Here is an 11,320-nt window from a genome sequence, read left to right as displayed (position 1 = left end):
AAGATCACTAATGTTACTTTTTACAAACTGAGGTCAATAGCTGATGTGCAGATTTGGCTCTCATCAGATACTACAGCCAAGATCCAGACTAGTCACGGATGAGATGAGACTCTCCCAAGTCCCCTTCAGCTTGAGTTAGAGACACGTATTTCCCTATATCCCTTTCCAGTGTTCTGGCACCCACGGCCTGGAATACCACCTGAATGTAAATGTGGGTGGAGAACTGTGTTATGTGACCTTCACTCTGCTGTTGGTGGGAGCAAGTAAATATTAGCTCATGTCATTAGCCTAGAAAAGATATTATCTCCATATATTAACTCCCCTACTCTTTGAACCTAGGAGCATCTGAGGGGGTATTTAGGATTGCTCCAACCCATCAGTACATGCAGTTCTCTCCTCCAGTGTGGATCTTGTCAGCTTTCTGTCCCAGCCCAAGCAATGGGAGCACCACTGCTCCTCTTAGCCCTGACCCTACTCCCAGTTGCAGCTGCAGCAAGCCTGGAACCGTGAGACTCTCTCCTTTTGATTTTGGGGGGCTTGGGGGAAGGGCCTGTTGTTGAGGGGTGGTGCTGAGGGGCTGCACTCTTTGGCACCCCAGAGCTGGATGGTGGGAGCCTGGATCCCAGGGGGCTGAGCAGAAGCAGCTCCTGCAGAGTCCTGGGCATCGAGCACTGCAGTGTTGGCTTGTACAGGAGCTGCACTACAGAGGCCACAGGAGTTCTGCCTCTGTTTGTGCTGTGCTGCTGGAGTGAAATCTGGTGTGAGGATGGAAGCCTAATGCCTCAGCCACTGCATGTTTGGCTTCTTTGGTTTCCTCACACAGCCTTGCTCTGTGTACTCACAACTGGAGCATCGTGGACGGGGCAGCTGTGTCCTGGCTGGTGGCAGGGTGGTGACACAGAGAAACTGGGAGTTCTCTATACTGGGCATATTCCTCCTTTCTCATTTGAAAAGGAGCTTAAAAGAGCTAAACTTCCTTCAGTGCAGTCCTCCAGACATTTCTCACCCTTGGTCTACCTCTTCATGAAAGCAGCAGAGATGGGTGCTGGCCTGTCCACCTCAGCCTCTGACCTGTTTTTGAACATGTACTGCTCTCTTCTAGTCACTATATGGTGGTGTTCCCTGCTATCCTTCGGCAGTGCCAGGAGGAGAAGCTCTACATTCACTTCAGCTCCCTGACTGAGGCTGTCCACCTAGCTGTCACCTTGCAGACAGAAATCCAGAATCACACACTGGTGGAGCAGGATGTGGAGAAGCCAGGCACTTCTCAGAGCATCACCTTCCAGGTGAGTGTAGCCGTGGATACTGATTTGACAGGGGATGCTTTCACATTCACACAAGAGCACAGCACTTCTCTGGGTACACTGTCCTTTTCCTTGCCATAGCTTCCAAGCAGGCTAAGTACATTTCCCTACCAGTGCTAGGCAAAATACAACAGTGTCCTGAAGTCTAAGATAGTAGGGCATCTTTTCTATGTATAAAAAGATTTTTATAGAAAAGAACAGATTTCTTTTGATCTGTATCAGCATATTTCATCCTACTTAAAGCATGGTGCTAAATATTTATTTTCAATTTAATCAGTGTTTTGCCCCTAAAAGTGCTTGTATATATCACAGCAAAAGTCAATGCATTGCAAATACTTTCTTTTCATCCTTGTTTCCTCAGGAGCCTGCCCCTTCAGCTCCAAGAGGACCATTGTGCTCTAAAGCTGCACCTACATTGGCAGATGTAGTTGCAGCCCGCATAGACATTGAGCTTGCTTTAATTTAGCTGTGATGGCACTGAACCAACAATGAATTGAATTTCACCAAGGATATTTCTGGAGTGGCTTGAGTTCCTGTCATTGCTAACTGCTGTGGTTAGCTTATCTAGACACATTGACTACAGAACCTTCAGCTACGTTTCTGGAGAGCCATGGAGATGTGTGTGGTGCTGAAGCTCTACAAACTGCCCCTGTCTTCCTCAGCACAGCACAAAGTCACTGTGCCTATGCCCTGATTGCCCTGCAGGCTCAGCAGAATTCAAGGAAGGGCTGTAGTCACTTTTGGGCTTTACATCAACATGACGGTGATTAATTAAGAGTTTGGTGCCAACCCTTAGGAGAGAGCAAGTCCTGGTTCTGGAAAGCCAAGGAAGTCTGCTGTTAGCAAAAAATAAAAACCACCAAAAAAAATCATCTTCCTCCTGCTGAGCTTGGTCTCTCTGATGCTGAGATGTCCCGTGTTTGCCTCACCAGTATCTCATCTCACATTACTTAGGATCTGACTTTCCTATGGTTTACTTAGTTCCATAAAACTCTCTCATTTATGTTAAGTGGGAGAAGGACATGTTGGTCCATTCACTATTAGGTTCATGAACAAGGCAGTGACTGCTTCTCCCTCACAAGTGGGTTACAGCATCATATAGAAGAATTTGGACTCTGAAGTTTGGGGATTTCTTAACAGGGAGATGATATCTTATATATGTGATAATATGAAAAGTTTCTGATGAATTTTTTTCCATTTCCTTGTGTCAATCAACCTAGGTGCCAGACTTCATGTTAATTCCTGCAGGAACAGATGATTCCAAAACAGAGGTAGGACATGTCTCTTGTCTGCCTCTCCTCTTATAAATTAGAGAGCTTCAGCCTCTCCTGGGCCTGAGCCATGTTAATGTTGGAGATACAGGGTGGGAAAGATAGTAAAGAGGAAAAATAAATGTGCAAAGAAGCAAACATGACAAGCAGAAGGGCAAAGAAAAGGGAATGAAGAAGCTGGACAAAAAAAAAAAGAAGACTATGACTGGGAAAAGGAGAGACTTTAACCAGAGTAGATGAAAGGAGGAGGGGGACGTTGGAGATTTTGGAAGGACAAGTGCCTCTGATTCACTTTCAAGCTCTTTGTAGTCTGAGGTAATTTTTTTTTTTCTTTAACCTGACAGTCAGAGGAGGTGGCTTCTCTGCATGTCCTGATCCACAGTGGAGACAATGTGCTCCTTGACGGTAACAAAAAAGTTCTGATCAAGCCCCAGAAGAATATAATTCTGATAGAGACAGACAAGGACTTATACAAACCTGGAGAAACAGGTAAGGCAAGAAGGCAGCATATTGAAATGGGGAGGGAAGGGTCAAAGATAGCAGCCACACCTGGAGGGAAGATTTCACCAAGTGCAGCAGGCTAAGGTTGTTGGAGATGAAAGGAAGCAGATCTCTATTATCCAGTGTTTCTAGGAACAGTTTGAGGCAGGATGCTCCCCTTCAAGGTGTGCTACACCAAATTCCCAACCTGCTGTTCCTGGGTGTTGTTTTGGTGCCATATCTCTAGTGAGATCTAAAGGGAAAGCCAGGACTCTCCAGGACACTGGGCAGTCTTGAAGACTCTTGCTCATATTTGAGTAAAACCTAGAGTGTCAGTTCCAAACTGTAGAATTACAGAGTCCCCACATTCTTCACAATATGAACGGACTGCAGACAGACTCCACTATAGACAAGCCCACTGTTTACCCCAATTTGTAATCTCTCTAGGTAAAGGCAGTGGGGTTCTGCAGCACTCAGCTGGTATAAGCCTCCCAGACAAAGCCCTCTGGGGTGGGAGGTTCTGGGGAGGGCTGGTTGGGAAAAGGCCTGAGCATCTCTGAGGTAAACAGAAAGACATGAATACTGGAGCATAGAAAAGGAGAAGCAAGTTTGTGCAAGGACATGGTGCAGCCAGAATACTTTACTATGTTTTTCTTCATTTCTACAGTGAAATTTAGAATTGTGAACCTTGATGAGAACCTTAAGGTCATTAAAAATGAGGTGAGTATCGCTCTGTGCTTTTCTAGAAGTAGGAGCTTCAGCATGAGACGTTGAGAGGCTCATGAACAAGATATCTCCTTTCATGCCTGTTAAGCCATAAGAATAAATTATCTTGGGAGGAAACCACTCATCCACTGGTCCCTTGAAGAAAGACAGGTGTAAGCTGGCACATAAGGAGGAGGAGATGTACTGTGGGGTCTGGATGGGGCAGGAATTTCTGCTCAGGGACCCATGTCAGGCAGAGTTCTTTATACTGGTTCACATGGATGCTGTTTCACAAAACTGAGATTGTGTTTCTCTTGTATTTACAGTATTCCCAGATCTGGCTGCTGGTAAGTGACAAAGAAGTGACCAAAGGGATATACCTGTCTCTTCCACTGTGATCCTTCACTCCCAGAGTTGTGCCACAAATGTAACTTCATGAAGTTATGGTTACAGTTCAGGTTCAGCTGAAGGTTTTTCTGTGTGGTCAGCTTCTATGTGGTCAGCACAGCTGCTTCTCCTTCCCGTAGTGTTATGATGCTGCCACTTCCCAGTAGCTTTACTGTTCTTGGCAGCCTCTGTAATTCCGAAGTTTACTAAAATAATACTGGAGGGAAGCAAAGGTATCTCTCCTGGCAATCTAGAGTCCTCTCTACTGGGTCAAGTTCAAGCCCTTGTAGTGCCTTCTTGTGCCTGAGTGTGGCTGGACCTGCCAGGTACATGTGCCAGTGTGACTTGTGGCTCTGCGTGTCCTTTCCCAAACAGGATCCTGAATACAACCGTATTGCTGAGTGGCTGAATGTAAAGTCAAATCATGGCATTGTGGATCTGTCCTTCCCCCTGGCGTCTGAAGCATCCCTTGGGAATTATACCATCTCAGTGCAGCAGAACATGGCTCACAAAAAATTCAGTGTTGAGGAATATGGTGAGACTCCAACATCAGAGGGGCGGGAAAAGCAGTGTGGGTAGCTGGAGGAGAGAGCAGAATGTCCATCCCACCTTTTGCCTTGAGAGAACAACAGAATGGACACAAGGATGGATGGGTCTGTGGGCGCATCTCACATGGGGCTGGAGGTTCTGCAGCTATGCAGGGTACAAAGGAGAGGCTGTGGGGTGACATCTCACTCTACCTGCATCTGGGCCCTGTAATGAGCACGTTTTGCTGAGCTAGTGTGTCATCCACTCCAGTCAGCTCCTGTAATGGGAAGTGGAATCAGGCCTTGGTCCCATTAATTGGCATTGGTAAAGACAAAACCTTGTGCCCTGTGCCTTGCCTGAGCTGGAGTAGAAAGCAGTTCCATGTGCAATTGCAGCAGCAAGTACAGGGTGGTGTGGCTGCAGGGAGTAACTCGACTGCCCCATGGTGCTGAAGGACTGGGGATGTCACTGTCTTTCCCTCATCTGAACTGCAGCTATAGCTTCTCTCAGTGTCCATACTAATCCACACCATCCATTGGTTTTTTCCTCCATCCTTATCCTACTCTCTTCCATACAGTGCCAAAAAAAATTGAGGTGGAAATTAAGTACCCTCCATATATCACTACATCAGATGAGGAATTTCAGCTGGTTGTCTGTGGCAAGTGAGTACATGATGCCATTGTGATCTCTGCCCTTTGACTCCACTGTCACCTCCAGACTGCTCAAGAAAAAGAAGTGTTCTTCCACTTGTCAGTAGGATCTTTTTGCATTGCCCTGTGTCTTGGGAAGACAGATCACACTCTGGAATGGGCTCCTTGTCACACCTGGTCACTTACTGTGAGGCTGAAGGACACTAAAGTTGCTGGGTGTAGTGGGTGGAGAGGGATGCAAAATGATTTTAAAGAATGAGCTAAAGTTCCTGAGCAAACAAGGTACAAAGCAAAGCTCTCTGGGCTCCACTTCCCCTGAGGAGGATGGGAGGTGTCCTGTACCAATATTTCTGCTGACGGTCAGCAGACTGTCTTTGGTGAATGTTTCTCTCTTTTGACATAGGTATACTTATGGGAAACCTGTTCAAGGGAAAGTAGAAATCACTGTTATGACATGCTCCCAGGAAAGGAAAGGCAATTCTACAAGTTCAGCGATTCAGAAGCAAAACAGCTGGGTAGGTGAACAATTAGGAGATCAAAAAGTGTCTGGAAATGTGTTTCTGCCCCCTTAACCTGCCGCAATGCACCTCAGATGGGCACCAACCTGTTCAGTCTGGTGTCTTCCCAGTTGCTGGACATGATCAGACCACTGATTCCTCTTCCCATAACGCTGTGCTTGAATTACTGCTCTAGCTGTGCATTCCTGACTCCGTGCTTTGGGAGAAAGTGTAAGCCATGGGAAGCAGTGGTGCCTGGGACCTTTTCCAAGGGTCTGTATCACATTGTGTGCAATCAGATCACCCCACCTCGTGGGGCTATTCAGATCCCTGAATAGCCTACCAATAGCCTACCAGGGCCTATTCAGCCCTGTGACCAAGCACACCAATAATCAGGCTATCAGAGCATCACATGGATTGTGGATGCATGCCCTATTTCTTGCTCTACCCCTGCACAATGAGTCATCTAAAGCTTGCTAGTGTCTGGTCTGAAATTATGTCCATTGCTGGTTACATTTTCTTCTCATCTGTGTCCATTATTTTTGTGGTTATACTTTGCATTTGTTTTTTTCCCACGGGTTTCAGATGCACGGGTTTTGGCCTGAAAGTCACAGGAAAATATTTTTAAATGTCAGACCAGCCAGCAATGAGCCAGAATAGAAAAATCTAGCTGGATCTCTGCATTTTTTAAAATGCACTCCAGCTGGAATGCTGTGCAGTCTTAGCTGTGCAAAACATCAGCTGAATGCCAGCTCCACATGACATGTAAGGGGCCCTGAAAGGTTCTGAGGAGCACTTCTCAGGCATGGCTAGAAACACTGGCTATACCCAGGCTCTGCCTCAACGATTGGCAAAGCTCTTGCCATCTGTACCTGGCAGGATGCCTGTGTTTCATATGGCCATGTCACAGGAATGGTCATGTCTGGAAAGCCACACTGTCAGGCTTTATTCATCAGGGCCATCGCATTTCAGGGAGACCTTTAGCTCACATAATGAAATTCATGCTCTCTCAGCTACAGGATTTGGGCTGAATCCAGTCTCCTGAGATTCTCTGTGACATAATTAACCCTTATGTGATTTGCCTTAAGTACTTTTTTTTTGCTACTTTTTTGTGATTGTTTAATCCAAGCATATTGATTTCTTTTCTGCCTAAGGTATCCATGATGGGTTTCTGCAGTTAGGATTTGGGAGCTTTCCTCTGTTCCAAAAATATCTGGAAATACTTCTTTAGGATTGCCTGGCATCTATGGAACAGTTTGTCTTCCTCCGCACCACACTCATTCTCTCTGTTCTCCTCTCTGTGCAGACAAATAAGGATGGCTGCGCTACTTTCACAATAAAGACAGAAGCTCTGGAAATAAATGAAGCTGACAGCTACATAATTGCAAAAGGAAAAGTGGTGGAAAATGGAACAGGTACTGGATAATATGTAGAGCATTCTCTTCTTCACAGGCAACATTTTTGGCTTTGGTCTTTATGTGGCAGTGGAATTTCTTTTGAAAAAGTAACTTGAAGGTTCCCATGTCTTCTGTTATGGCAATAGTCTCTATTCTAGTACCTCTTCCATCTGTTTTTACCAGACTTCCTAATCCTTCCACCGTTCACCTCCCTTCATATGTGTGTAACTTCATAGTGATTGCCTGGACACCAGGGTGTTCCTCAGCCAGTTGCAAAGTCCTAGACTGTTTAAAAAGTCATCTAGTTTCCCTTCATCTTCAAAAAACACAAACAAATAAACATGTAAATAGACACTTATAGCCTATTATGCATCATGTCATGAAGCAGGAAGCCCAGAAAGCTTGATGGAATAATATCCTAGAAGAATATATTTTCTCTCCTAAATTTAGAGCTTGTAGATGTCGTAAGTAGTGTTGAAGTATGTTTTTTACTTCTGCTTCCCTAAGAGCACTGCTTCAGATTCAACAGATTTTTCATTTCCCCACCCAGGAGCCCATTCTGAGGAAACGGCTCAAATTTCTGTTGCATGGATAAAGAAAGCTGTACAGTTTATCAACCTCCATCCATTCTACAAACGAGGGATACCATACACAGGGAAGGTAACATTCATGGATCCCTTCTCTGCTCAGAATGCATCACAGATAAAACCTCTTGTGGGAAGAAAGGAACAGTCTCCAGGAAAGTCAATGCTGCTCTGCTGGCACCCAGAAACTAGGAGTGAAGCTTCGTGTAGAAGAAATTTTTTTCTCCCCATCCTAACATAGTATATTTCCTGGACTGGAATTCTGGGGCCAGCTGCAGTTTCTGGAGGCTTCCCCAGGAGCATCTCCTGAAACCAATCTGTGCATATGGGATGGGGGTGCGTCAGCAGGCACATAACATTCCCTTTGGATAAAAACTCATGGTAACTTGGCAGAAATCTCTAAAGCCTTGCACATCAGTTCACTGGCACTCATTTCTGACTCGGGTCACCTGGGTGATGCTAGGACTGCTGTCCTGGGGCTAGAAACACTTTCACCTGGGCTGGTACTGACCCCAACACAGAGGGCAAGGAACAGCAAGAGTTAAGTTGTTGGGGACAAATCTCTTTCTGATCATCAAAGATCCTCCAGCATTGTCCAAGAAACACCTCAGGGTCTGAAGAGTTCACCTTTTCCCCCAGTAGAGGTGTCTCATTTGCCTGTATTACTGTTTTGTTCCAGTCCTGAACAGCTTCAAATTGTTGGTTTCATGTATTTATTGGACTTTTATTTGGATCCTTCCAACTGGTCTGAAAGCTAGAAGGGCTGAGGGAACCAAGTGATAGAAGCAATTAAAATGAAGCACTGTCAGTGCCTCAGAGTCTGGCACAACAGGGTATTAACTTCCCTCCCTTCCCTCCAGATGATCTTCCGCAGTGAAGAAGAATTCCTCAGTTATGAAACAATCCATCTAATAGTTGATGTCAATGATGAGGAGACACAGCTGTCATTCCTCACAGATGAGATGGGGGAAGCTCACTTCACACTGGATACCACCAGTTGGAACAGCACGATGGTTTCTCTGAGGGTGAGTATCAGCCGCTGAAAATCTTTTGTCTGGTGTGGGGTTTGTCCCATGAAAAGATAAGAGGAAAAATGAGATTGTGGTCAAATCTACTAGGCTTAGATTTTTGCTAAAACTTTATAAGAAGAAATCTTGTAAGAGACTTTAAAATGATGTTTCAACAAATTATTTTAGGCATACAGATGTGCAGTCTGCCATCAGCTCAGGCGATTAAAGCGTTTTGGCAGGTGTACAAGTTCCCTTGCGTCACTTGATACTAACTGTGTTGCCACCTTGTGTTTATGTGCTCGGAAGGGTACCCACCGCCCTCCAAGTGACAACAGTTCATTTTCTGGTGAAATTGAAGAAGAGGACTTCCATTGGCTGAAACCTTTCTACTCTGAGAGCAACAGCTTCCTGGAGATCAAGGCCAAGGATTACATGATGTCCTGTGATCAAGAGCAGGAAGTGCAGGTGGATTATATCCTTTCCCAGAATAAACTCAGCTCTGAAGAAGACCACATTGATTTCTACTACTTGGTGAGCACAGAAGACAGCTGATTCTCAGGGCAAGGTTATGCTTACTGGCATTTTACCCTTTTCTCACAGCAAAGAGATACTCAAAGGAAAGATAAAGCTACTCCTAGACAGTCAGCTTGTGACTTCTGTTCTGCCCAAACCTGTGCCTACTTTCCAGTTCCTGGACTTGCTCCTAGCCCCCAGCTGCATTGCTTTGTTATCCATGTCTTGACTTAAGCTTCGGTGATAGATGCCTGCCATTTGCCCCTCTTTCTCTTATATCCACATGGATGGCATTGGCTGGCTAGCCCAAACTCTGCCCAGAAGGTGAGCCCCAGATGTCTATCTGTGTCTGGGGCAATCTGTCTGAGAACTAAGAGGCAATCTCTGGGGTAGCTGACATTCCCCCGCCTGTATCTTTGCAGGGAAAAGCTTGAGAGCCCTTGCACAGGGCCTTGATGCACAGCAGAGGTATGCAATAGAGTTTTCATTAAGTCCACTTTGAAGAAAGTGAGTCAAAGCAAAGGTGTGACTAAAGCCTAGCTGAGAGGTTATGACTGTCTTGGTTACTGGACTGGACTCACTCGTACAATCAGAAAGTACTGGATACTAGTAATGCAAAGATTAGAGTTCACAGGGTCTTAAGAGCAGAGCTTCATAGCCCATAGCTTCAGAAGTACCTGGCTTTGCAAGTAGCCTCACCTTCTCATGGCCTAACCAACACCTCTCAAGTCCTACCCAGTTATACCATCAGCATCTCTGCTGCAGAGATGGAAATGGAAATCAAGTCCTGCCAGAGGAACTTCTGGGGCAACATTTGTCAGACACCATTCTCTCTTCCTGTGTTCTTTTCACACTCTTCTCATGCTCTTGGGATTCAGACCCTTGAGTGGTGCTTCTCTTTTTCTTCAGGTGATAGCAAAAGGCAAGATCCTTTTCAGCAGAAAGAAGAAGGTGCCAATTACCCAGCATGAGAGTGAGTAAAAACATGAGAAGTGTCTTGTAACACACTCCAGAAAACTGACCACTCTACAGTGACTCTGTCTGCAGGTGTTATTCTTATCCACAGGTGGGAAATATTGAACTGAGTTCTTAGTGGTGATCCTTCCCCTAAGACCAACACAACCTCCTCTCAATTCAGGGTCTTTCTAGGCAACTGCTCCTTCTGTCTTGTCTAATTGATATAACATCCAATCTTATGACTTTGCTGCTAACTTGTACCTTTGAAGAAGACATGAGTCAAAGCAATGGCTGGTATGCTTGGTTTATTGCTAACTTGTGACATTGTCTGTGTGGAGTGTTCTTATCTGCAAGGTAGAAATTATTAAGTCCCCCTTTTGATTCTTAATGTGTGCCCCCTCCAGTGAGTTGATTTGTTTGGATGTTGTCCCTCTCTTCCTCGCTGCTGCCTATAGCAGATCTGCAGGGCTCCTTCTCATTGACTCTGCCTGTTGGCAATGACTTCCTGCCCGACATCAACCTTCTGGTGTATGCGATCTTCTCAGACGGAGAGGTGGTGGCTGATATGGAGCAGTTTGATGTAGAAATGTGCTTTAGCCATCAGGTGAGCAGAAATCACACAAGGAGTGTTTATAGCATTGCTGATGTGCTCTGATCTGCTGTAGTTCCTGGTCCTGTTTTATCCTCATCCAAATGGTGTAAGCTGGATATATGCAAAACCAGATGCCCAAGTGTTTTGGGTGGGAAACAAGACAGGTAACCTCCTTCTCCCTGAATTCCTAGTTCTGCTCTCCACAACACAAACTGGCAAGTTTTGCTCAAGAAGTAAACCAGCTTCCCTTGAACTCTTTTTTCCCCCCATTCCCTGTTAGTGACTTGGGAACACACTGTCCCTCATACGCTCCCTAACACAGAAGAGAAACCTGTCTGCTTAGCTCCCTGCGGTAGTTCTGGATCAGAGGGTGGTGGATGTGTGGTGGTAGAGGAATTCTGGCTAGGGCTGTGTGCACTGCAGCCCCTTTCACCTTCCCAATGGA

General features: G+C 45.6%; 1 protein-coding gene across 1 annotated transcript in view; it reads left to right on the top strand.

Moving 5' to 3' along the window:
- The first annotated feature begins 438 nt into the window (after nt 1-438).
- Nucleotides 439-11,320, top strand: part of LOC128933086 (alpha-2-macroglobulin-like protein 1) — a 28,069-nt gene continuing 17,187 nt past the window's right edge. The window contains exons 1-15 of the mRNA XM_054269957.1: nt 439-506; nt 1,103-1,286; nt 2,525-2,575; nt 2,920-3,064; nt 3,723-3,775; nt 4,087-4,107; nt 4,523-4,682; nt 5,253-5,337; nt 5,729-5,840; nt 7,129-7,237; nt 7,770-7,879; nt 8,664-8,828; nt 9,120-9,344; nt 10,236-10,299; nt 10,742-10,887. Coding sequence (XP_054125932.1) covers nt 439-506; nt 1,103-1,286; nt 2,525-2,575; nt 2,920-3,064; nt 3,723-3,775; nt 4,087-4,107; nt 4,523-4,682; nt 5,253-5,337; nt 5,729-5,840; nt 7,129-7,237; nt 7,770-7,879; nt 8,664-8,828; nt 9,120-9,344; nt 10,236-10,299; nt 10,742-10,887 — 1,698 coding nt within the window. The remainder of the gene's footprint in view (nt 507-1,102; nt 1,287-2,524; nt 2,576-2,919; nt 3,065-3,722; nt 3,776-4,086; nt 4,108-4,522; nt 4,683-5,252; nt 5,338-5,728; nt 5,841-7,128; nt 7,238-7,769; nt 7,880-8,663; nt 8,829-9,119; nt 9,345-10,235; nt 10,300-10,741; nt 10,888-11,320) is intronic.

Source organism: Melozone crissalis, unplaced genomic scaffold (assembly GCF_028551555.1).
Source record: "Melozone crissalis strain CALT ecotype California unplaced genomic scaffold, PUWL_Pcris_2 ptg000008l_1, whole genome shotgun sequence".
NCBI classification, from domain to species: domain Eukaryota; kingdom Metazoa; phylum Chordata; class Aves; order Passeriformes; family Passerellidae; genus Melozone; species Melozone crissalis.
The sequence above is the reverse complement of the archived record's forward strand: the minus strand, read 5'-3'. Positions and strand labels throughout refer to the sequence as shown.